At 39.5% G+C, this 24764-nt stretch overlaps 1 protein-coding gene across 3 annotated transcripts in view; it reads left to right on the forward strand.

The window, feature by feature from the left end:
- Positions 1 to 24764, forward strand: part of Hhla2 (HERV-H LTR-associating 2) — a 92769-nt gene that overhangs the window by 58424 nt on the left and 9581 nt on the right. For all 3 annotated transcript variants that reach the window (XM_040750728.1, XM_040750727.1, XM_040750726.1), the window contains 4 exons: positions 7988 to 8077; positions 13605 to 13958; positions 17168 to 17434; positions 18233 to 18550. In XM_040750728.1, the coding sequence (XP_040606662.1) occupies positions 8014 to 8077; positions 13605 to 13958; positions 17168 to 17434; positions 18233 to 18550 (1003 nt within the window). In that variant the 5' untranslated portion in view covers positions 7988 to 8013. The remainder of the gene's footprint in view (positions 1 to 7987; positions 8078 to 13604; positions 13959 to 17167; positions 17435 to 18232; positions 18551 to 24764) is intronic.

A 24764-nucleotide genomic window follows, 5' to 3' on the forward strand; every position in this document is an offset into this window, starting at 1 on the left:
TTCACTTCAGTGTGACCACCAGCATACAGTTGCTTTTTCAAATTTTGGAGGACTCCAAGTCCTGCCTTGAATCAGTCATGGCCACTGCAGTTACCTCCACTTATTTAGAAGTGGACACATCCTACACAGGACACAGGACTGGGTAGAGGAATTCTGCTAGTAGGGAAGAAAGGGACCGTAGCGCAGTTCATATTGTCTTTAGATAGTTTACCTCGTTCACATTAGTAAGCTGCTTTTGAACGGCTTCCTGTTGCATTCTTTGTCACAGGCTGGCTCCTTCTGTCAACCATTACAATTGTACTGGTCTACCCTTTCTAAAATATGTCTAACTTCATGATTATCTCCTGGGTGCTTAGTATGAGTTCTAAGAATAACCATGATTCATCCCTTCCACATCTTTCCAGCATTTTGTCTTCCACATGGCTGCTTGGTCGTGTCATCTAAGATTTATGTTTCAATGTGGCTGCAGCTTCTCTCTGTTTTCTGTTAGAACATCTAACCTTACCCTCTTTTCTATTCTTCCTTCTGGGCTGTTTCTCCTTTTTCTTCAAAACAGATGCTTTGAAAGCCTTTTCTAAGTACCCTACCCCAGCAGGCTCCAGTATTTAATAGCACCTCATGAGAGCGCTTACTGCTGCTCATGTTTCTGTTATGATTTATTTGTTTCATAATCCACCTGTCTTCCGGTACTAGACTGAACTATTTGAGATTAAAGACTGTCTGGCTCATCCGTGTAGTTTATGACCTATAGGTGATGCTCAGCTTGTATAGTGTTAGTGACAAAAAACTTACTCCTGTTTCTTAGGAGGTCAGGATAAATGTGAGGGACTTGTTCTTGCGTCTTGGAATCTTCACATTTTCTGACTCTAACTTAGGAATGGATTGTATATACAATTCAGGGCTGCAGACACAATGCTTTATAAACAAAAGTTATTTGGCAGAATTGACCCTGAGCACTACAGAAATCTCACTGGCACAAAGCAAACATGATAACCCCTGTACTTTAGAAGTGATTCACCGAGCTATGCCAGTAGTTTTTCTTTTCTTGTATACTAGGCAGTCAGGCTAGCAGCAGCATTAAATCCTGGGGACACGAACTCACTAATCCACGTGTATATAGGCAGGATACTTACTGGAAGTACTCTATCACAGAGCATTACCAGATAGGAGTTCTAAGTCATTCACACAGCTAGGAATGAGTCTTTTCAAGATTGGTTTGAACCTGCTCTGTACCTCAAATCTTTAATTTTGGTATTCAATTACAGGTTCACCCAGCCTAACACCTCCGCATGGCGGTGCAAGGAAGAGCTTTCCCCTTCCTGATTTGAAGGAAGAAGATGAGCATTAAAATGGGATGATTAACTCACACTGAGAAATGAGTGCATGGACAAGTTCTATCCCTAACACTCCATAGTTGTATTTGTATATAATGCCTCTGACCAGCATAGGACAAAGTTCTAATGTCAGAATTGGGCAGTAAATCCACAGAATCACGTGAAGCATCCTACATCAGTGCGACCAGATTCCTCAGCCTCCACACACTGATGAGCCTCCCCTGTGATACTTCATTTATAGGATATAGGACTGTTCATTACTTCAGTTGAAATCGTTAACATCTGTATTAGCAGGCCCAGTAAGTAGTTGATTTTGTTTAAAAAAAAAGTTGTGCAGTGAATTAAAATCTCAATTTTGTGAACTTGTAGGAACCCACTTGTGGTCTAGGTTTCTGGGGTGGGAGAAGGCAGGCTTTGTTCTGAATATGGAAACTGCTGTTTGCTGTTTTTCTGAGTTTTCTTTCTGGTACCCTCCACGCCTATGAAGTAATATCCCATATTGTCAGTGCTGATTCCCTGAACATTGCCAGGGATCTTTGCCTTCCGGAGACTCTATCCACTTGCTTCTGGGATTCTACAGTTGGCTTTCATTCTTTTGTTGCTATCTGTAGTATGCTTCATCTGAGAACACAGTCTTTTAAATTCCTCTTTCTTTTTGTGGCCTGCTTTGCTTTAGCCCTTCCTAAATGCACCTCTTATTCAGCTTCCTTGCTGCAGAAGTACTGTTTGTTCTTGTCTTTCTATGGAATTAGCATTCTGTTACACACCGTTCTGTTAAATTATTCAAGGAGCATGAGGGAGCAGAAGTGCACAGAAATGAGCCTTGGTTTTCCCCACACAATTAGTGTGCCATCGGCATTATCAGCATGATTTAAAGAGGGAGAGGTCACTGTTTTTAAGAAGTTCTAGGTTTCACATTTGCACACGACCAACACTCCTCCTAATGCAGTCTTCAATTGTGTCCCGTCTTATCATGCTTGACAAGGTGCCTGTTGTCTACTATGTTACCCAGGGTGATTTCCTTTGTCTGTTTTCCTGCCTGTGATTCTACTGCATTCTTGCAACAAACCAAAAAGAATGAGAGAGAGAGAGAGAGAGAGAGAGAGAGAGAGAGAGAGGAAGGAAGGAAGGAAGGAAGGAAGGAAGGAAGGAAGGAAGGAAGGAAGGAAGGAAAGAAAGAAGGAAGGGAGAACAAAAGCCCTCTGTATCTGATTGTATTCCTTCTTATACATAATACTACTTTTTTGGAGAGTTTTATAATTGCCCCCCCAACAGCATTTCATGCATGATTAGAATCTAAACTGCAAAGTGGTCCTCAAAGACACAGAGCCACACCTTGATCCTCTCAAGCAATGGTCTCCTACAGAAGTGCTTTGTCTTAGTCTTTATACATACAGGGACCCAACCTTACCTGAGAGCAGATGTGTGAGCAAGTGTTCGGAGTGGTCCCACATGTGCCCTGAAAGGAAGTGAAGGCAGTGATGTAGATGTAGATCGCAAATGCAGCTAAGCAAGGGCGTGGCCAGTTAAAAACTCAGCCTTCACCAGGGAAGTTCTGAAGTGCAGTTTCATTAAACCTACCACTGCGGTAGGCGCTGGTCAAGTGGTGGAACTCCCTGCTACTGCCACTGCCGCACAGTCACTGCCTTCTGAAGAACTTTGCAGTTACTGAGCAGACAGTAGAAGCTAGGTAATTCACATCCAAAAGCTAAATTGATTAAAGCAATTGTAAGGGACCTGGGAAGGCCATTAATTATCTTCTAATTAGAAAAAGATCAGAAATTTAACGAGTACCTGTTCTAGTTAGGGTTTCTATTATTGTGATAAAGCATCATGACCAAAAGCAAGTTTGGGAGTAGGAGGGTTTATTTGGCTCTCATAAACTCATCACAGTCCATTAAGTGTCGATGGAGGAAATCAAGGCGGAAGCTGAAGGCAGAAACTGAGGCAGAGACCAAAGACGTTGCTTGAGCTAGGCCTCCTAGATCAGTCTTCAGTCAAAAATAACTTGAGTTTGTGTCAAAATGACAAAACATAGAAACAAACAAAAATCAAGCATGTCAGAACCATTTTTTTTAAATGGGTACTTTTATTGAACTCCATTTTTCAACCACACTTGGTGTTATCTCTTGGGTCCTTAACATTTTGGAGCACGATTATGAAAAAAAAAGCCCAGGGCCCACGTCAGCTGCCATATTTCTGTGTCATCATCATCAGACCCTGGCTCACATAGACATACCAATATCATTTCGTCAGGTCCTCCACTGGACTGTCCATAGGGGGAGCTACAGCACAATCTAGACCTAACTCAGAGAGTCTCAACATCGACTATGGTTCCCCACCCTCTAACAGTGCAAGGTGTCCTACAGCTAAGATTCTATACAGTAGGGCTAGAGAGATGGTTCGTGGATTAAGAGCACATACGGCTTTCTTTTCTGGAAGACCCCAGTTTGATTCCCAGCGTACACGGCAGGCACCTCACAACCACCTATACTCCAGCTCCAAGGGAATCCAACACTTTTGGATTCCGTGGGTATATTCCATACAGTTGCTTTCAGCTGAACAAATGGCTGTTTGTCTCTCTGGTTGCCAAGAAGACAACCATCATCTTGTGTCTACTCTCCATTCTTGTTTCATTCGCTCTTTCTTCCACCCTTGTGTCTCTACAACCACACCTCTCAATCTTTCCCAGAATGCATCAGCATGGACTTGTAGCCTGGTTTCCAAAACAAAACAAAATAGAAATCTCAACCAATAGATCCTAAGGCAATAATGGTACCCCCTAGAGATTCAGACTTTCAATGTAATGTATGAATCCCCTATGTGGTTGAGTTCTGCTGTAAAACATCAGGGGAGATATTTGCATAAAGAGGAGGCAATCCTAGTCCTATTCTTTTGTTCTTATTCTGTCTAAACAAAGTCAATACTATTAAAATCTAAGTAAATGCTAAGGAGAAATCCCCAGGATGCTACAAAGAGTTTGCCTTCTGTTTCCATTTCTTTTACAAATTGGCTCAGTGCCATGGACCCTGTGGAGCGACAAAGAAATTTTTTAAAATGCAGAGGAGAAGGAAGTACCCTAGAATCTGCTTTTCCTCAAAAAGACTCTGAGGGTTAACTGGCCCTGAGATGTGTGATCCACGGTTCTTTTTCAAAGCACAGCAGCTGACTTGTCCAGCTGGCTGGAAAACAGTAACTGGCCTCGAGTTGGCCATGTACAGGTTCAAGACTCTGGTCTGCCTCCAAGTGATGTCTGGCACCCCAGTCATCTGGTACTGATAGTTCCTAAGGCTTTGGTCTGTAGCTGTTAGAATGAGCACAGGGATAACTGTTCTCTCACCCTTATGATACAGTTGTGAAAATAGCTTCAGCTTTCTCTTCTGATTGCCTTTGGCATCTGGATTCCTTTTGGTTGTGTTCTTTACAGAGACTGGTTTTTGCTTTTCTCCCTCACATCTGGATCCTAGCCAGAGTATACCAGAACAAGCTATTTCTAACATTTGAACCCTTTTGTAAGCATGTTGATTGCAACTTGGACCACCAGTTTCATGCAAGGTAGATGCTCTCTGCTGCTTTGAGGGGGAAAGAAGTAAATGTCTAAAAATAAAACCTCGGCATAAAAATAGGGCCAAATGCTCATTAACTGTCTCACTTAGCTGAAACTATTTCTATAGTGTTAAATCGAGCTTTTGTGTACTTTATTCATGGTACTTTATCTTAGATGATAAGTAGGTTACTGTAATTAGCCATTTTATTCAAAATACATGAATTAAATTGTCTCAAGGACCCAATTTTCAGCTCATGCTTCTACTGACCCTTGGACTGGAGTACTTGTGTTCATGAGTCTTTGGGAATTTGCATTATTGGCTACTATGGGGGAGGTTGAAGAAGGAGTTGGAACACTGAGAGCTTCCTGTGCAGGGGGAAGAATTTAAATCTTAATCTCCATGGTGGGAAGCTACTCCAGGATTGCATTAGGATAATGTCATGGAATGAGTTTTATATTTTAAAAATATGATTCTTGACTGTTGTGTTTACAACAGTATAAGGAAGTATAAGGAAGCCAGGGCAGACAAGGATTATTATCCAGATGTCTATTATTGGATTTCATCATAAGAGACAGCAGTGCTTTGGAGCAGCAGGATGACAGAGGAGTGAGAGAGAAGTAGACAACAGACAAGTCTATGGTCTTGAGGAACTGGAAAAAAAGCTTAGTTTTTGGCTTAAACAACTAGAAGAATTTGGTATCGGTGATCAGAATGAATACTTGAGGGAACACATGATAATCCTTACTGTTCAATTTCATTTGAGTGCAAAATAATGAAAACGGGGCTAAGGCACACATCCTAGGCTCATACTGTCCTTGTGACATCTACAGATAAAACAGGTCAAAGACCCTAGCTCATTAGAGAAGTTTCTGAATCCTTGGTTCCCGACAGCATTTAGTTCCATGGAATAAAGGAGCTCACATGCAGAGGTTATGGGTAGAGGAAGAATACTTGGGAACATTCCCACTTCTACACAAAAGGGACAATCACAGCAGGACCAGAGAAGGACCAAGGGATCCAATCGAAGGAAAAGCAGGGAAAACAGTACCTTGAAGCCAGAGCAGAGAATGGGGGGAGAGAAGAGCTAGCAGTCATCTGTGCTGATGGCACTCTGGGTTTGAGTAAGATGACAAATGGTATCAGATGGGAGTTCTTGATGACAATCACAAAGGCGAATTTTGATATAACCTACAAAGACAAAGCCTGAGTAGATAAAGTTGAGCCTGTAAAGGAAAAAATGGAGATACTTTCTTAGTGAATTCTTTTAAAGATTAAAGAAATGAGAAATAGGTAGACACATATGCATATTCAGACAAAAAATGTTCATACAAGTAAAGTAAAAATAAATAAATCTTTGAAAATATGAGCTTACTAGTTACTAATATTCCCATTCATAGATTCTTGGTTTTTTTCCTTTTTTTAATTTTAGTTAGAAACAAGCTTGTTTCACATGTCAATCCCAGCCTCCTCTCCCTCCCCTTCTTCCCATCCCTCTCCACCAGGCTCCCTTTTTTGTTTGTTTGTTTTGTTATTTTTTTTGAGACAGGGTCTCTCCGAATTGTTTTGGAGGTTGTCCTGGACTCACTCTGTAGACCAGGCTGCAGCAAATATTGACCCTGTTTTTATTTTAACATTTGTTTTTGTCTTTGTTGCTCTTCTGATTTTTATGTCTCTACATTTTAATATAAAATGAACAAGTTTCACAGAAAATGAACACATTTTAATAGAAAATCAGGAAATGAGTCAAGTTGAAGAAACTCTTTGGAAAAGTCGCAAATTTAATTAAAAATTCCTTCTAGCCTTTAAGATATAAAACTGAAACTATAAATTATTATGCTACTGGGTTTTGTTTAGATGGAGGAGTCTAATTTAAATTTGTAGAATAATCCTAATCATTCTAAAATGTGATATCTTATAGCACATTTAAAGCACAGTCTCGATTGTAGAATGGCCACATGATTCTTCAGAATCTTCTAGTGCTTTTAAAACAAATTATAGGCTATTCTTAAAGACACTGTTTATCAAAGAGGAAAAATTAAGTATGATCCCATCATTCAAGAAAATCAGTTCTATTTTATGTGATACTATGTTGTGTGTGGACAAGTAACTAATCATCTATATTAGTCACTTGTCTGTAGTTATAATAACACACCATGACCAGAAGCAACCTACCAAAGAAAGAACATATTTGGGCTTACAGTTCCAGAGGGACAAGCATCCATCATGGTGGAGAGTCATTATAGCAAGTGACAGGAACAGAAATCAAAGAGATCATGTTTTTAACTACAAGGACGAAGTGGGGGCTGGGGGCTGGAAATGAGACCAGACTTTGAACTCTCAAAATCCACAATCTATCCAGTGACATACTTCCTCTTCTTCTAGCAAGGCCATACCAAGTAAACAAGACCACCGACTGGAGACCAAGTGCTCAAATACCAGAGATTATGGGCAGTATTCCTCATTCAAACCACTGATACTAGTGTCATCCCCCACCCCCATTTTAACAGCAGGCTTGTGGTGTGCACCAAGGTTGATGTCATTCATTAGCTGTTCCTAAGTGTGATTATAAACAACACTGTAGTTATCATTGGCATTTAATATTGAATTCAGTTCGAGTTTAGTATATTTTACTATAAAAACAATGTATTCACACTGTAGGAAGCTTTATAAATAACAGCTATTGTCTAGAGAGCCACCGTAGGATCACTGCCAAATCCCTTTTCATTCCGAAACCGTTTATCAGTGACTAACATACAGCACACCCCACTCTGAATGGGAAGTCCACCCTTCAGTATTAACACCATAATGTAGATTTGGTGATGGGTCCTGCTAGAATCTTGTATGCAAAAAGGTGTGTGTTTCAAACAGACAAACAAAAAACAGGAGCGTGGTGTTTAAAGTTGTATTATAAATGTTTTCTTTTCCTATGCTGCAGGAAGAAGTTCAATGCCACTGAACTCATATAATATTGTGTGCAATGGCTATGACAGATTATTTGTGTGAATGCATAATAACTTAATCTCCTGGAGTCAGACACTGTAGTTCTTTTCAGTCGTCTACTGCGTTACGGTCCATAACATGATTTTTTTTTCTTCTTTTCAACAGCACAGTTAACATGACCTCCACGAGACATGAAGGCACAGGCACTACTGTATTTCTTCTTTGCTGTCGCACTGTACCCTTGTGGATCTCACGGTAACTTCTTTTGTAATACAGGTGTTAGTTATTTGAATCGCTTGAGATTAGCAGTAGCACAAAAAGTAAATTGGCTATAGATTGCACACGCCTTATCTAAACTGCTCCAAAATGTAAAACATTCTGAGCATTGACAGGACACTATCATCGGGCTATGCCACAGCTGACCTCATGTGACAGGTGACAGTGAAAGCACAGATGGAAAAAAAAGTTCTTTCCCCCAGTCATCTCCTTATGTATGTTCAAATATTATAATCTGAAAAGTCCAAACCAGCTCTGATTTCAGTTGGGGGAGGGGGAATTAAGCTGCATCTCTGCAGCCCTGGGGCAGTCCTTAGTGATCAGTTTATGCCTTAGCAGAAACAGCAGCCCAGAAGTATAAACAAATGTTAAAAACCACATCTTCTCTGTGCTCTATTAAAGCCGTCTCTAATATGCTATCTGCTACCAACATCACTACAAAGGGAGGTGTGACTGATACAGTTTCAGAGTGGAAGTTTGGTACCCAAGTTTGACAGATTTCCAAGGTTCTATCACTGGCATTCTTTCTTTTTAAACCATCATTAACATTTTCATTTTAGAGTATGCCATCTAGATAAACTGTTTTCATAAGCATCGAATCATAGAAGGTTTATCACACAGACATAGAAGAGGCAGCATTAATTAGCATCATAGCAGAAGTACACAAAAGTCCTTTACATATTGAGTCAGCTTGTGCTGGGGAAGTTAAATTCAGAACCTTCAGCTGAACACAGTAATGGGGCTATCACACTGGCAAAAAACAAGATTTTCGATCACTTACAGACTTAAAGCTTTCCGTTACACATACATTCTGTGTAAGTGTAGCATATATAGTATATAAAACACATATGTAATAATATATGATAGCAAAACACATTCTTTTTATTGAAAGTAATTTTTATGCAATATGATTTGACCATGGTTCCCCCTCTCTCATCTCTTCTCACGTCCTCCTCACCTTCCCAACCACCCAACTCCATGTCCTCTTCTTCCATCTCTTCATAAACAAATAGGAAAAAACTAGAAATAGTAATCAAAATAATAATAATAAAGAAGCAAGGAAAAGGTATAAGAAACACCCACACCCACACACAAACTATTGAAAAACAAAATCACAATCGGTAATATACAAACAAAAGGCCAGTAAGGTTAAAAGAAATGTTCAGACAAGGTAATATAAGACAAAAACAAAATTAAAAAACTCTCCAGAAATACCATTGAGTTCCCTTTGTGTTGGCCATCTGTTGCTAGACACTGAGTCAGCCCTGTAATGTGGTTTATACACCTAGTGAAATTCCACTGGAGAAAATTAATTTTCCCTTTGCCAGAATTGTCCATTGGAGATAGTTTGGTCAGTGGTGGGAGTTTGGGTCTACTTGCCCCTATCAGCACTCAGACCATATCTAGCTTAGCTTGGACCTGTGCATGACTTGTGCATACTGCTATGGTCTCTGTGCCTCAGTTCTGATAAAACTGTTGTTTAGTCAGGACAAATCGATACAGAGTGGTTTATTTATGTTTATTCATTTATTTATTTTCATGTACAATGGGGTTTTGTCTGCATATATGCCTTTGTAAGGGTTTTGGGTATCCTGGAACTGTAGTCACAGACAGTTGTGAGCCACCATGTGGGTACTAGGAATTGAACCCAGGTCATCTGGAAGAACAGTCAGTGCTCTTAACCACAGAGCCATCTCTCCAGCCCCACAGAGGTGTGGGAGGTGATTAAGTAGCAAGGTCATCCAGATGCCGGGATCTGCATCCAAATATAGTGAAAACAGCCTTTTCAGGGCTTTTTACACATGAGAAGCATGTAACCCTTTAGCCTTTGTAAACATGTAAGATGTAGATACACAACTGAAAGTCACAGGTGCACAGCTCATTGAATGTACAGAAACCACTTTAGAACAGCTGCTTGCAAAGCAGTCATTTAAAACACGATAACCCAGACAGACTCTTGAATGACCCTTTACTTTTTGTTGTTTTATTTGTTTTAAATGTTTTCATTAATTCCTTGAGAATTTCACACAATATACTTTGATCATATTCACTCTTCCAACCCCTCCCATACACACCCTCTCCATCTCCTTACTCACCCAACTTGAAGATGAGGGATGAGTTATGTGTTGATCTATGACTATATAAATATGTGATTAGGAGTTGTTTGAGTGCTGTGTTCATTTAGCTGAATAATATTTGATTATATAAATATGTCATATTTTCATTATCCATTATCAGGCATTGGACATCTAGGCTGTTTCCATTTCCTGGCTATTGTGAATAAAGGAGCAATTAATACTGAAGAACAAATATCTCTGTTTGAGACACACTGACCTTTGAGCACCTGTATGAGCCTGGTAGAGTTGGGTCATGTGGTAGATCTATTTCTAGCTTTTTGAGGAAACTCCACACTGAATTCCATAATGGCTATACCAGTTTGCACTCTAGCAGTGGTGAATAAAATTTTCCCTTTCTCCTTATCCCTGTCAGCATTTTCTGTCTTTTTTTTTAATCATGGCTATTCTGATTGGAGTAAAACAAAATCTCAAAGTAGTTTTAATTTGCATTTTCCTGATGGCAAAAGATGCTGAACATTAAAAAATAAAACTGTTTCTCCTTTTAGAAGAAATTTGTATTTCATCTCCATGTTTAGTTCCATGCACCATTTTAAAATTTCAGTCTTTATTTTCTTGATGTTTCATTTCTTTGATTCATTTGTATATTCTAGACACCAACCCTCTGTAAGATTTTTAGCTGGTACAAATTTTCTTCGTTCTGTAGGCTGTCTCTTCACTCACTGCTTGTATGCTTTGCTGTACAGAAGCGTTTTGGTTTCATGTGGTCCTATTTATCAGTTATTACAGTGGAACCCTACAGGGGCTGGGCCTTGCAGCTATAAAATCAGTGGTCACTTCTTTTCTTCCTTACCAGCCCATGTGTTTTTCTTAATGTAATGCCACATCTCTCAAATTTGCTTCAGAGACTCTGTGTCTCTCTGAGAAAGACTAACAAAGCATGGCTGAGAGAAACATCCGCAGGGGAGTGGGCGAAGGGAAAAGGCAGAAGAGAGTCATGCCAGCACTCAACTGCTCAGTCTTAGGCAGTGCTGGCAAAAATCCATATGCTCTTATTCCAATGTCCATAATACATGGCCCTTTCTTACCTTGTATCTTAGAATTCAGAGAAGAAAATAGGACCTACTTACAAGTGGTATCTTTAGTCAAAGAAGTAGATACTGCTTTCAGTGCAATAATGCGGTTAAGTTGTTTTCATTATAAAACCCTTACTTGTGTATGACTTATTTTGACTTTTGAAATCTTCTCACACTCACAGCAAAACAATAGCCAAATCTGATAAATCGAGAGGATTAAAATTTTATATTTATGCCTGGAATAATATTTCCCAAATCTCATTTTTCTGACTCAAAGTATTGTGAGCATGATCTATATGATTTGAATGTGGTTTGGCCCCCTCCAGACTCACATGTTAAATATTTGGCTTCCAGCTACTAGTGTTATTTTGAATGGTTCTAGAAACCTAGGAGGTGGGAACTGTAACACATACTGGAAAATTGTCACCTGTGTGTACATGGAGGTACAGAAAAGGCTGCATCGTTGAATGGTTAAGGGGGAGGTTCTTGTTGTGAATAAAAAAGAGAAGATGTCCAGAGGCATATACAAGAGTCCAGAGCAGAGCAAAGGAGAAGCAGACTGAACATGGCCACGACTGTCTGTGAGAGATGGGAGAACAGCAGGGGAGAATAGGGGAGGCAATGAGATAGCAAGAGAGCAAGAAGATAGCAAGACAGAGAATAAGACGGTAGATGGGTTACAAGGAGGATGAGAAGCAGTAGCTGGGAGACTTGAGGGGAAGGCCCAGGAAACTACCATGGTCTTTAAATTTTGTAACAAGTAGTTGTAAGTAGGGACTGATGCAGCCTGGAGGCCAGCATGGGTTTTGATATGCAACCACATGTATATGTCAATCGAGAGCTGTATGTCCCTTATGCCAGAGGTAAAGGAAATGACTCCTTTTAGAAGATGGGCACTGGTTTCACAAATTCCTGAGGAATGCTGACTTTTACCTAACCACTAGATATCCTGCTGTAGTCCAGTGTGAGCTCTTTTCTGAATATATGAACTTCCTGAGACATAGCAATGTGCTAATTGTTTGAGGGCAGGTTCTGAGACCACGGGGCCCTGCCTCATATAATAATCAAGCATGGTTTTAGCTTGCATCTTCTAAAATCCTGTCCAGAGTTAGGGTGACCACTTGGCTCTCTGTAACAGGGAATACAGATGAGGAGCAAACAGATAAACACATAAAAACATTGTGTTAATGTGAGCAGCTAGAAGCCAAATCATTCCTTACAGACATTACTATTGTTTATCTTGTGATATAAAAATGCTTTCAGTGGGAACAGGAAGCTACAAGTTTATCAATGGGGAGACTCTCAGTTGGGAACTCCAGCAGTTATTTGATGGTGTTACCTTTGTTTACTCTCTCACTCAGGCTAATCTAGTTATTTCTGCTTGATGCTATAAGCATGTGATGGATGGTGTTTTGCTCTGTCTTCAGATTCTACCTTTCTGCTGCTTGCTATTTGTTCTTTTACTTTTGCTTGCTACATGCTTAATAAAGTAGCTTATTTGAAACTGAAAATATGGCTATTGCAAATCATTTTCCAGATTACACTGAATAGTCTCTTGGTTGGAGGAAGTAGGTCATTGTGGATATCCTTGAGAACGATACCTTGCTTTTGTCCCCTCTCCTTTTCTCTGTCACCTCTGCCAGATGCTTCCACCATCATGATGTTCTGCCTTACTTCAGACCTGGAAACAATAGAGTCATCCAGGATGGACTGAACCCTCTGAAACAATGAGCCAAATAAGTATTTCTTCCCTTAGGTTGTTTTTATCAGGTGTCTTCTCACGATGATGAAAAATCACTAGTACAGTTCTAAAGCCAAAGTCAATACATTACTTCATTTCTCTTTTTAGTCTCCTGCCTATGTTGGCTTTGGCTGAGAGTATCTTCTAGACTACTAACAGACTGTTGAACCCAGAATTGTCTTTTAAATTCTCAATATAATTATTGACTCAATAAAACTAATTTCTCCCCAGTTTTAGGGCCTTCTGACTCTAGCAAGCTTCAAAACCTATTAATATTGCAGTAGGAATCAAAGGTGAATTCTTTCATATTGAATCTTACTAATACTATAGCAGTGATTTGGAGAGAAATGGATTGTTGTTCAAGTGGGTTACAAATTAATATGCTTAAGTGTTGGACAGTTGCCAATCTCACAGTTATTTTGACTCAATTCAACTGCAAAGGAAGATACTCTGTCATAATATCAGGGTTTGTTTCCAATGGCTACCAAGTTAGAGATTATTGAAATGTGGTGAGGCTATTCTTCTAGGTGGTTCATTCAGTCTGTCTTGACATAAGCTCTGTGATAAGCACCTGTCACTAACCCTCTTCATTTTGTCTCTGCTCCCCATGTTAGACTTATTCTTCCCAGTCCCCTTCAGTCACCTTGTGAGTAATAATGAGCAACTCATTCTTGGAAGATATGATGAAGATGTAATTCTCCCTTGCCCATTTACAAGTGGGGCTGACATTGTAATTCACTGGAGAAACCAGAATAATTATGTTCACAGTTACTTTGGTGGCAAGGACCATTTGGAAGCCCAGTATTTTAGATATGAAAACAGGACATCCCTCTTTCATGGTGAAATTCACAATGGGAACGCCTCTCTAACTATCAGAAGATTGAGCCTTCTGGATGAAGGAATTTATAGCTGCTATGTGGGAACAAAAAATGAACGTACTGACCAAAGAGTGGTGCTAAAAGTGGGAGGTAAGTATTTATGTAAATTTTAGTAAGGCATAATGATATAATTTGATATGATTCTGAAACAGCTTTTTCTGAACTTAATATAAGATCTTCCTTTCAAGTCCTTACAACTCTACCTTGCATAATTTCATAGCTAGTGCTTATAACATAATGTCTCATAGTATGGACTTGCTATGATTGATATAACCATTTGCCCTATTGGTGGGTATTCAGGGATTCCAGTGTTTTCCACCACAGACTCTGTTGTGGTGAGTGTCTTTATAGTTACATAAGATGATTACAAATTATCTGAACTAAAAGTACCACAAGTAAGGTTTTGATATTCCAATACTATTGGCAGCATAAGGACATTCATTTCCCTGGTAGTTCTATCAGTGCTGAGTATCATTAGTATTAAACAACTCTTCCAATATGGTGATGAGAAATACTGAATTAAATTTAACTTGCCTATTTGTAATAAGATAGAAGTTACCATTGATATTGCATGATTTTACCCTCTCTGTAGCAGCTATTATGTAACTCTAGCCATACTATATGATTAATGCACTCATGGTTAAGTTTATATTTAATTAAACTGGAATCCAATTAAAACTTAAGAAACAAAATAAATAATTTCATGGCCTATTCATAATCATACTACCAAGAATTCTTGTTGATATAACATGATGTTGAGTGTGCTTATCATTGACAAGGTATGTTAGACAGTATTCTTCATTTCATAGACAATTTTACTGCTATTAAGAATTTATTGTTAGTTCAGTTGTATTTTGCTATTTTAAATACATGAATATAGGTGTTAGATAAATTTTATCATAAACAATCCCCATGCCCTATTTCTACCTTCTCTTGGATCTATGTACTCTTCCCAACTTCATGTTCATTTTTTCTTTTTAAATAATCCACTGTATCTAATTAGTGCTTCCCATATATGTACGTGTATGAGGCCATGTACTAGACCATGGTCCACCTACTAGGTGGTCATACTCCTAAAGAAAACTATCTCTTCACTAGTAGCTGTCAGTAGCCCCTCAGTCAGCTTATGTGCCTTGCCTTCCCCATGCTGGGATGTTGACTAGTTTGATTTTTTTCATATCTTATGTAGGGAGACATAGCTGTTGTATGTTTATGAGTACATTTGTTCTGTCATATCCAGAAGACACTGTTTTGTCACAGTACTCCCCAACCTCTAATGGTTACAATCTTTTTTTCCATTCTTCTTCAATGGTCCCTGAGCCTTAGAAGGAGTGCAAGTGTTACAGCTCTGGAGGGAAAGTCAGGCTATACCTAGTGATGGGAGGAATCCTGATACCTACAGCTGTGAGGAGAAAGGTATCTTGACTGGTGGGGAAGTCAGACTATATCTGAGGCTGGGGTGTAGTGGGGAATGGTCTCCTTGCAGGATGTAGCTATCCAGCTCCTCTCTGAGAGAGTTATTAAAGCTCTTCCCCTCCCAAAGGAGCTTCCCAGAGAAAGTATCCATTTCTTCTCAACTCCTGCCCAAGATGTTGCTTCTTCTGCTGTACTCTGCAAAACAGGAAACTCCTGCAGAAATGTAGTGATCTGCTCTAGCTCTGGCAACGAGTTGTTACTTCCGCTCCACTCACAAAGGAGTTTCCCAGCAGAAGTATCCATTTTTTCTTCTGCTCAGCTCTCCTAAGGCAATGTCCCAGCAGTGCTGGTGAAAGATCTTCACCCAAAACTCTGCTAAGCAAAAGATGTCTTTGGGAAGAAGGAATCCAGGAGAGTGGCTGTCTCTGCCAGGGTGAAGAAGGACAACTGATAACTGGGCAGGAAGTGAGGCTCATATAGAGCTTCTTAGGAGTGGAGTTTTTCAGGAGGGAATCAGGATCAGATTTTGATCGCCCTGAACTTGGAAAAACTCAGATAGGCTAGTTTTCCTGCTCAGGAATTGATTGGTTTCATGTTCAGTTGGTCAGGGGCTCTGGTTTCAGGGCTAAACTATTTTTCCCCTGGCCCCTTTTAACATTTTGGCTATGTTATCAGGGCCAGTGTGTATTTCTTTCACAAACTCTGGTTCCAGGATCAATGTATGTTCCTTTGTCTCTTGTTTCATGGTCAGGGTGTGTTTCTTTGATTCTGGTTATTAGACTAAAGCGTTTCTTTCACTGGCTCTGGGTTCAGAATCAGGATGCTAGATTTTGTGCTCAGGGATTGGTTAGTTTTCTGCTCAGAGACTGGTTACTGGTTGATTTTCCTGCTCAGGAATTGGTTGGTTTCCTGTTCAGTTGATCAGGGATAGATTTGGCTCTGGTTTCAGGGCCAAACTGTGTTTCTTTGGCTCTGGTTTTGGGGTCAAGGTGTGTTTCTTTGGCTAACCCTTTTATCCTACAAGGGGCTTGTGACATGGATGTCTCATATATGGCTCAGCATAGGTTTTTAAGAAACAATGCTATTAGAGAACATAGTGTGGTAACATGTATTTGTAATTCTAGTACTAGGGAGATTGAAAAATTAGGATCTGTGGATTGAGGCCAGACTTTAATCCATGAAAAAACCTGTTTAAAAGGAAACAAAACAATTATAAAGCTATTACATAAGTGACTATATACATATATATATATATATACATGTGTGTGTATGTACACATACACATACATATACATATACATTTATTTGTTGTAGGGTAGCAGGCTGGAAGAGAAATCATATTTCTCTGAGGTTCACTGGCAAGTGAGTATGAGTACATCTAAGTGTGTGCACAGCTAGGGTGTTCTGTATAATATAGTGGTGTAGAGTATTGCATGCTTCTGGGGGATATCATCTATTTTTTAAATTTAATTCTTCCTCTGACTATTTCTTCCTCTGACTGATTTAACAGTTCTATATCTTGACTCAGAATTGTATAATAAAAGTAAAACTCAAATAGGCTGAGTCAGGAGCTAAGGAGTCCAGAAAGTGCTGCATGAACTCTGCAGATTTTGACCCTGTTTTCTTGCCCAGTGAGGCCACTAAGTTTGTCAGATAAAGTTCTAGAGACTAATGATTTTTATTTGTTGTGTACCCATGCATATTCTTTCCATTCTTCCAGAGCAGCAATACCCAATCTGAAGCTTCTTCAGTTTTTGTTTGGATTTAATTTTTATATAAACAAATGAGAGATCTTGTTAATAAAACTTAACCATTATTATAGAGGTATTGATAAAGAAACTAGTGGCCATGATTCTTCATAACTCACTGTTTGTTTTGTGCAGCTTTCCACACACCTTTAATGAAATATGAACAAAGGAACACAGAGAGCTTTCTGGAATGCAGTATCCTGAGTATTTATCCTCATGCACATATCACATGGAAAATGGATAATGCAGATGTCTCTGAAAGCAATTCAGAAGAAAATAGTACTCTGGGTCCTTTTTATATTAAAAGCACACTGAATATTACAGGATCAAATTCATCCTTTGAGTGTGCTATTGGAAATTCACTTCTCAATCAAACATGGAGAGGAGAGTGGACGTTGGCAGGTAGACTTCATTGAATTTTCTGCATACAAGGGCTATGTCAGAATCCGGGAGTGCTTGTGATAGATCTATAAGGAAACAAACAAGAAAAAAAGTCTGCGGAAGGGATAATTTGTGTTGCATAGGTTCTGAGCATCAGTTCCTATTCATAAAATAGAAGTACCTACCTTACTAAGTGTTTTCACACTGAAACAAAACACTGGAGATCAGTCCATGAATGTTTGTTTATCTATCTATGGTTCCTTCTTCAAATAGGATTTCCCATCTGCACAGGAATATGTGTCTGTTAGAAGATTACAGCCCCTGATTTTCTCCATTTGAAAGATTTAACTATTATTATTGCTGGTGTTTACACAGTGGTCTTTTAAAGTATTTTTATTTTACTTGTTGGAGGAAATGTAATGTACGTTGAGCAAGAGGAAATCAGAGAATAATCTGCAGGAGTTGGTTCTCTCCTTCCACCATGTGTATCCTGGGAATTGAACTCAGGCTGCTAACTTAGCAGCAGGTGTAGTGCTCCAGAATGCTTCTTCAGGGTGGAAGAGTTAAAATCCAGGAGCTTTCCTCCCTGGAATATTCCATTCCAGCACAACTCCAAGGTCTAATATAACCTTAGAGGGAAATGTTAAAATAGAAACAGGGCAGCTTTTCTTGTAGGAAACTCTACAATATAGATATCAGAAAGCTTTCCCCACAGACTTAAGTACTGTAGCTTGTATTCCTTCCTAATCTTAAGTGTAATTTAGAATATCCATCAGACATTTTGGTCTTCACTAGTTTCCTTTTTGGTTTTGTTTTTAGGTAGTCATTGGATGAATCAAAGTGAGTCCATTTCACTCTGGTGTACAGTCAGCCGCAATTTTTCTCTACAAAATGAAGACTTCCATGTTACTTGGTCCAGAGTAGAAAATGGGATATATTCTGTCTTGGATTGGCATCTGAACTATTCACAGGACACCACCACTAATGACCCTCAATTCTCACGGAAGAAAGAGCTAAGAAATCACAGTGGCTTCCCCATAACATTGAAACATCTTCGTGCTTCAGACAGTGGGGAATACTTGTGTAATGTTTCTTCAACTGAGTATACATTACTCACAGTGCACAGGCTGCATGTAGGTAAGTTGGAAATAGGGCAGGCTGATGTTTTTGGGGTGTTGCTACAAAGGTTTGTTAAGACTTTTCAAAATGTCATTGATGGAAACACCTTTACTCATGGTGGTAGGCAACATGCCATCTTTTGATCAAAGTTACTCTCAGAAGATTGCCTTTTCACTTTGTCTGTGTTTAGAAATGAAGGTAATGTGTACAATTTGGTGGCTCTAAGGTAAGTACCTTCACCTCCTCTTTACTGTTGCATGTAGCATACACCTTAGGGTCTTGGTTTAGGAGCTTAGGCTGTAGGCACTAGGGAAGTTTGGATGCTGAGAAACATGGTGATGTCTATTAACTTGGTGGAAACAATCGCATGGTATTTGAAGCACTAAGGATGTACCTTTTCTGCTCACTTTTTACCCCAGTCAGTTGCCAAAATTCTTTGTTTATAAGGAATTCTCCTAGTCCACTGACCAGACTCCGGGAATGTGTGACATGAAATTGGCTTTCTGGTGAGGTGGCTGCCTACCCTCCATTCTATCACCCTGGCATAGAGGAAACCCTAACAGTTCTCTTTCATCCCTTAATAAGGGTATTTGGCATTGTGATAATTATTACGTGTTTTGTGAATTTTTATGTGTCTCTGTTGTGGTTTCCAAAGAAAGCTTCTATGCTGAATGACAAAGCTCCTTCTGATGATATTGAAAAAGTAAAGATGCATTTAAACTTCCTACTTTTCTCCCCAATAAGAGTGTTCATTCTATGTAAAATGCAGTGAAGACCAAATTCTATTTTAAAACTGTTGCCTTATAATGGATTCATTTTGGAGTATAGAAAAACAATCAGGAAGCATGTGTCTGAAGGCTACATATGTCCCATCTCCTTAAGCAGAGATTTAGTTTTTAGTTCATCCAAAGTGAAGCATCAGGGCAATTCCAGCTCTGAATATGTTTTTTTTTCCAGAATCTTGCATCCTCAAACATACCCGGTTCAGTATGGCCAGGGAAATTCTGCCCACATTCCCCAAAAAGAGACTTGTAGCAGGAACATCCCAGTGGGGAACTGGGCATGAAGTTTTCACTAAGCTTTGGTTTCTTAGGTCCTTTTCTATTGCTCTGGCAAAGCATCATGAAAGAAAGCCTTTAATTGGGGCTCACAGTTGCAGAGGGTTTAGAGTCCATGACCATTACCACAGGGAGCATAGCAATAGGCAGCCCAGCATGGTGCTGGGACAGTAGCTGAGAGGTTACACCTAATCCACAAGCAAGAGCAGGGAGGACTAAGCTAAGTGGCAATTAACTGAAATTTCAAAGCCTACCCCCCCCAGAGACACACCTCCTCCCACAAGCCACACCTCTAATCCTTCTCAAACAGTTCCACCAACACCCAAGCACTCAAATATATAAGCCTTTAGAGGTCATTTAAACCACCATATTCTACTCCTTAGTCCCCAGAGGATTATGGCCAAATTACAGTGCAAAATGTATTCAATTCAACTTCAAAAGTTCTGCTAGTCTTTCAGTCTCAAAACTATTTAAAAGTCCAGTCTTTTCTAAGACTTAAGGTGATGTCTTAACTATTACCAGCTATAAAATTAAGATAGAAACCAAATCCTTTAACTCCATGTCTGATATCAAAGGGCTTTGGCCTTCCAGCTTTGCTCACTCCAAAACAGTTGACGCTTTTGAGATGGTTCCTCTCTCTGTATGTAGCTATTCTTGAATCTAGCATTGCCAGCATCTTGGGGTCTCCAACACAATCCAGGTTTCACCTTCAGAGCTTTAACCAGTGGCCTTTCCAGGCCACCATGCAGGGAGTCCTCAGACATTCTCCTTTAAAATTTTTAGTTAATCTATTGTCTCATATATCACATCCTAACTGCAGTTTTTCTTCCTCTTCTCCTCCCAGTCCCCCATCTCTTCCCCTGCTCCTCCATTTCCCTTCAGGAAAGAACAGGCCTCTCAGGAATATACCAAATTTTGCAAATCAAGTTGCAGTAAGGTAGGCACCTCTCCCTATGTAGCTGGAGTTTCTGTCCCACCTGGTCCCACTGCCTTTCAGTCCCAAATAAGCTCACAGAGACATATTCATTATTAAACTGTTGGTCGATGGCTAGGGTTTCTTACTAGTTACTTCTCTCTTAATTATTAACCCATAACTATTAATCTATGTATTGTCACATGGTCATGGCTTGCGAGAGAATGCCTGGGCCTATTCCTCCTTTGGCAACTACATGCCCATATTAAGGCTACATGAGGCAACCCAGTAGGAGGCAAAGTATCCCAAAAGCAGGTAAAGGCATCAGAAACAGTCCCTGCTCCCTCTGTTAGGAACCCTACAAAAAATAAAGTTATACAACTATAGCATATGCAGATGGCCTAGGTCAGTCCCATGCTGACTCCCTGGCTGTTGGTTCAGTCTCTGTAAGCTCCTATTTGTTGATTCTGTGGGTTTTTGTGTGGTGTCCTTGATAGTTCTTACAATCCTTTCTCCCACTCCTCTAAAGGATTCACTGAGTTCTGCCTAATGTTTGGCTGTGGAGCTCTTTATCTGCTTCCCATCAATTGCTGGATGGAGCCTCTCTGATGGTGATTATGCCAGGTTCCTATCTATGAATATGGCAGAATATCTTTATGAATCATTTAATTTACATTTTCGGGGTTTGTTTGGTTCTATCGCAGGATTCTGGGCTTTCCAACCTCTGATTTCTGATTCTCCAGGCAGTGTCAGGGATGGGCTCACTCTCATGGCATGGGTCTCAAGCAGGACCAATAATTGGTTGGCCATGCCCATAATTTCTGTGCCACCTTTACTCCAGCACATCTTGCTGGCAAGATAAATTTTAGCTCGAAGGTTTTGTGACATAATTGGGATCCCAATCGCTCTCCTGGAGGCCTTGCCTGGTTATATGAGACAGCCAGTTCAGACTCTACATCCCCCATTACTAGGAATCTTAACTTGGGACACCCTAATAGATTCTTGGGAGTTTTTATTGCACTAGGTTTCTTATCTTTCCCTCGAATTGTCACCCACCCCCACAATTCCACTTGGTTCTTCCAGTACTCCATTTTTCCCTCCCACAGGATCCATCCTGTTCCTATGCCCACATGCCCCAAGTCCACCCACAATATCTGTTCTATTTTCTTTTCCCAGGGAGATTTATTCATCTACCCTTGAGTCCTTCTTGTTACTTAGCCTTTCTGGGTCTGTGGATTTGTAGCATGATTATCCTTTACAGTTAATATCAGCTATAAATGAGTGCATGTCATGTTTGTCTTTCTGGGTCTGGGTTACCTCACTCAAGATGATTTTTCTAGTTCCATCCTTTGCCTGGAAATTTCATGATGTCATTTTTTAAACAGTTGAGTAAATCCATTGTGTAAATGGATGACTGTCACGTCTGCTTTTCGGCCTGTGTCCGAGAACGTGCGGAGGGTGTCAGGGATTGACAACACAGAGACTTGTTCAACAATGTAAAGAAAACTTTAAGCAGGCCCCAAAAAGGTTCAAGAAAACCTCCTAAGAAAAGCTCCCACCAGAGAAGCTTCTGCTCTCTCCTCTACCCTGTCTGGTTCTGCTCTGACCCCAGAGGTGGATGTGTGTGTGTTTTTAAGGTGCGGTTAGTCTTTGGACAAGGTCGAGGTCAGGGCGGTTTCCATGGGAAGGCCTTTTCCAGGAACTTATTGTATCGTTTTTAGTAAACATGTTTTTACTAAACATTGTCTTACAGCTGCCTACTCCCAGGCAGAAGGGGAAGTGGGTCTCTCCTCAAGGTCTGGTGTTCCCACAGATGACATTCTTCATTGAGTGTTATCTAGGTTGTTTCCAGTTTCTAGATATTATGAATAAAGCTGCTATGAACACAGTTGAGCTAGTGTCTTTGTGGTAGGATGGAGTGTTCTTTGTGTATATGTCCAGGAGTGGTATAGCTGGGTCTTAAGGTAGATGGATTTCCAATTTTCTGAGGAACTGCCATATTGTCTTCCAAAAGGGCCGTACAAGTTTTCACTCCCACCACAATGGAGGAGTGTTCCTCTTTCTCCACATCCTCACATGCATGAGCTGCCACTAGTGTTTCTAATCTTAGCCATTCTAATTGTAGTAAGATGGAATCTCAGAGTTGTTTTGATTTGCATTTCCCTGATGGATAAGGATGTTGAACAATTCTTTAAGTGTTTCCTGACCATTTGAGATTATTCTGCTGAGAATTCTGTTTAAATCTGTACCCCCATTTTAATTGGGTTACTTGTTTCATTGATGTCTAGTTTCTTGAGTTCTTTATATATTTTGGATATCAGCCCTCTGTCAGATGTGGGGTTGGTGAAGATCTTTTCCCATTCTTCAGGCTGCTATTTTGTTCCATTGACAGTGTCCTTTGCCTTACAGAAACTTCTCAGTTTTATGTGGTCCCAATTATTAATTGTTGATCTTAGTTTCTACGCTCCTGATGTTCTATTCAGGAAGTTTCTCTTGTACCCATGGTTCAAGGGTATTTACCACTTTCTCTTCTAGTAGGTTCAGTGTAACTGGATTTATGTTGAGATCTTTGACCCACTTGAACATGAGTTTTGTGCAAGGTAACAGATATGGAGTTGTTCACATTCTTCTACATGCCAACATCCAGTTATGCCAGCACTATTTGTTAAACATGCTTTTTTCTTTCTTTTTTGATTATATAATTCTAGCTTTTTTAAAAAAATAAAAAACCAGGTGTCCATAGGTATGTGGCTTTCTGTCTGGGTCTTTGATTTGATTCCATTCATCAACCTGTTTGTTTTTATGCCAGCAACATGTGTTTTTTACTACTATAGCTCTGTAGTAGAGCCTGAAATCAGGGATGTCAATATCTCTGGAAGTTCTTTTGTTGTATTTGGTTGTCTCAACTATCCTGGATGTTTTTGTTTTCCATATGAAGTTGAATATTGCTCTTCCAAAGTCTACAAAGATTTGTGTTGGAATTTTGATGGTGATTGCATTGAATCTGTAGATTGACTTTGATAGGATTTCTATTGTTACTGTGTTGATTTTACCAATCCATGAGCATGGGAGATCTTTCCATCTTTGTTATCTTTTTAAATTTCTTTCCTCAAAGACTTGAAGTTTTTGTCACACATGTCTTTCACTCGCTTGACTAGAGTTACCCCAAAATATTTTATATTGTTTGTGGTCGTTATGAAGGGTGTTGTCCTCTGTATATAGGCAGGCTACTGATTTTTGTTTGTTTGTTTGAATTAATCTTGTATCCAGACACTTTACTGAAGGTGTTTAAAAGCTGTATGAATTCCATGGTAGAATTTTTGGGCTTGCTTATGTGTATTATTGTATCATCTACAAATAGTGAAAGTTTGAGTTCTTCCTTCCCAATTTGTACACCCTTGATCTCCTTCTGTTTTTTTATTGCTTCAGCTAGAGCTTCAAGTACTATATTGAATATGTATTGAGAGAGTGGATAGCCTTGTCTTGTTTCTGACTTTAGTAGAATTGCTTTGAGCTTCTCTCTATTTAATTTGATGTTGGCTATTGGTTTGGTGTAAATTGCTGTTATTATATTTAAGCATGTTTCTTGTATCACTGATCTCTCTAATATGTTTTATTATGACAGGGTGTTGTACTTTGTCAAAGGCCGTTTTAGCATCTAATGAGATGATAATGTATTTTCTGTTCTTTCAGTGTGTTTATGTGGTGGATTACACTGTCAGATTTCCATATGTTATACCAGCTCTGCATCTCAGGGATGAAGCCTACTTGATCATGGTGGATGATAATTTTGATGTGTTCTTGAATTCAGCTTGGGAGTATTTTACTGAACATTTTACATCAATATTCATGAGGGAGATTGGTCTGTAATTCTTTTTCTCTGTTGAATCATTGTGTGGTTTGGGTATCAGGGTGGGTGTGGTCACACAAAACTAATTTGGTAATATTCCTTCTATTTCTCTTTTGTGGAACAATTTTAAAAGTGATGGTATTAGCTCTACTTTGGAGGTCTGGTAAAATTTTGCACTAAAACCATCTGTGCTCTTTCTGTTTGGGAGAATTTTACTGGCAGCTTCTATTTCCTTAGGGGTTATAGGTCTATTTAAATAATTTATCTGTTCTTGACTTAACTTTGGTAACTTATATCTATCAAGAAAATTGTACATTTCTTTTAGATTTTCTGATTTTGTACAGTACAGGTTTTTTAAATATGACCTAATGAGTCTTTGGATTTCTTCAATGGCTGTTGATATTTCCCCCC

This window comes from Mesocricetus auratus, unplaced genomic scaffold (genome assembly GCF_017639785.1).
Source record: "Mesocricetus auratus isolate SY011 unplaced genomic scaffold, BCM_Maur_2.0 Super-Scaffold_100008, whole genome shotgun sequence".
NCBI classification, from domain to species: domain Eukaryota; kingdom Metazoa; phylum Chordata; class Mammalia; order Rodentia; family Cricetidae; genus Mesocricetus; species Mesocricetus auratus.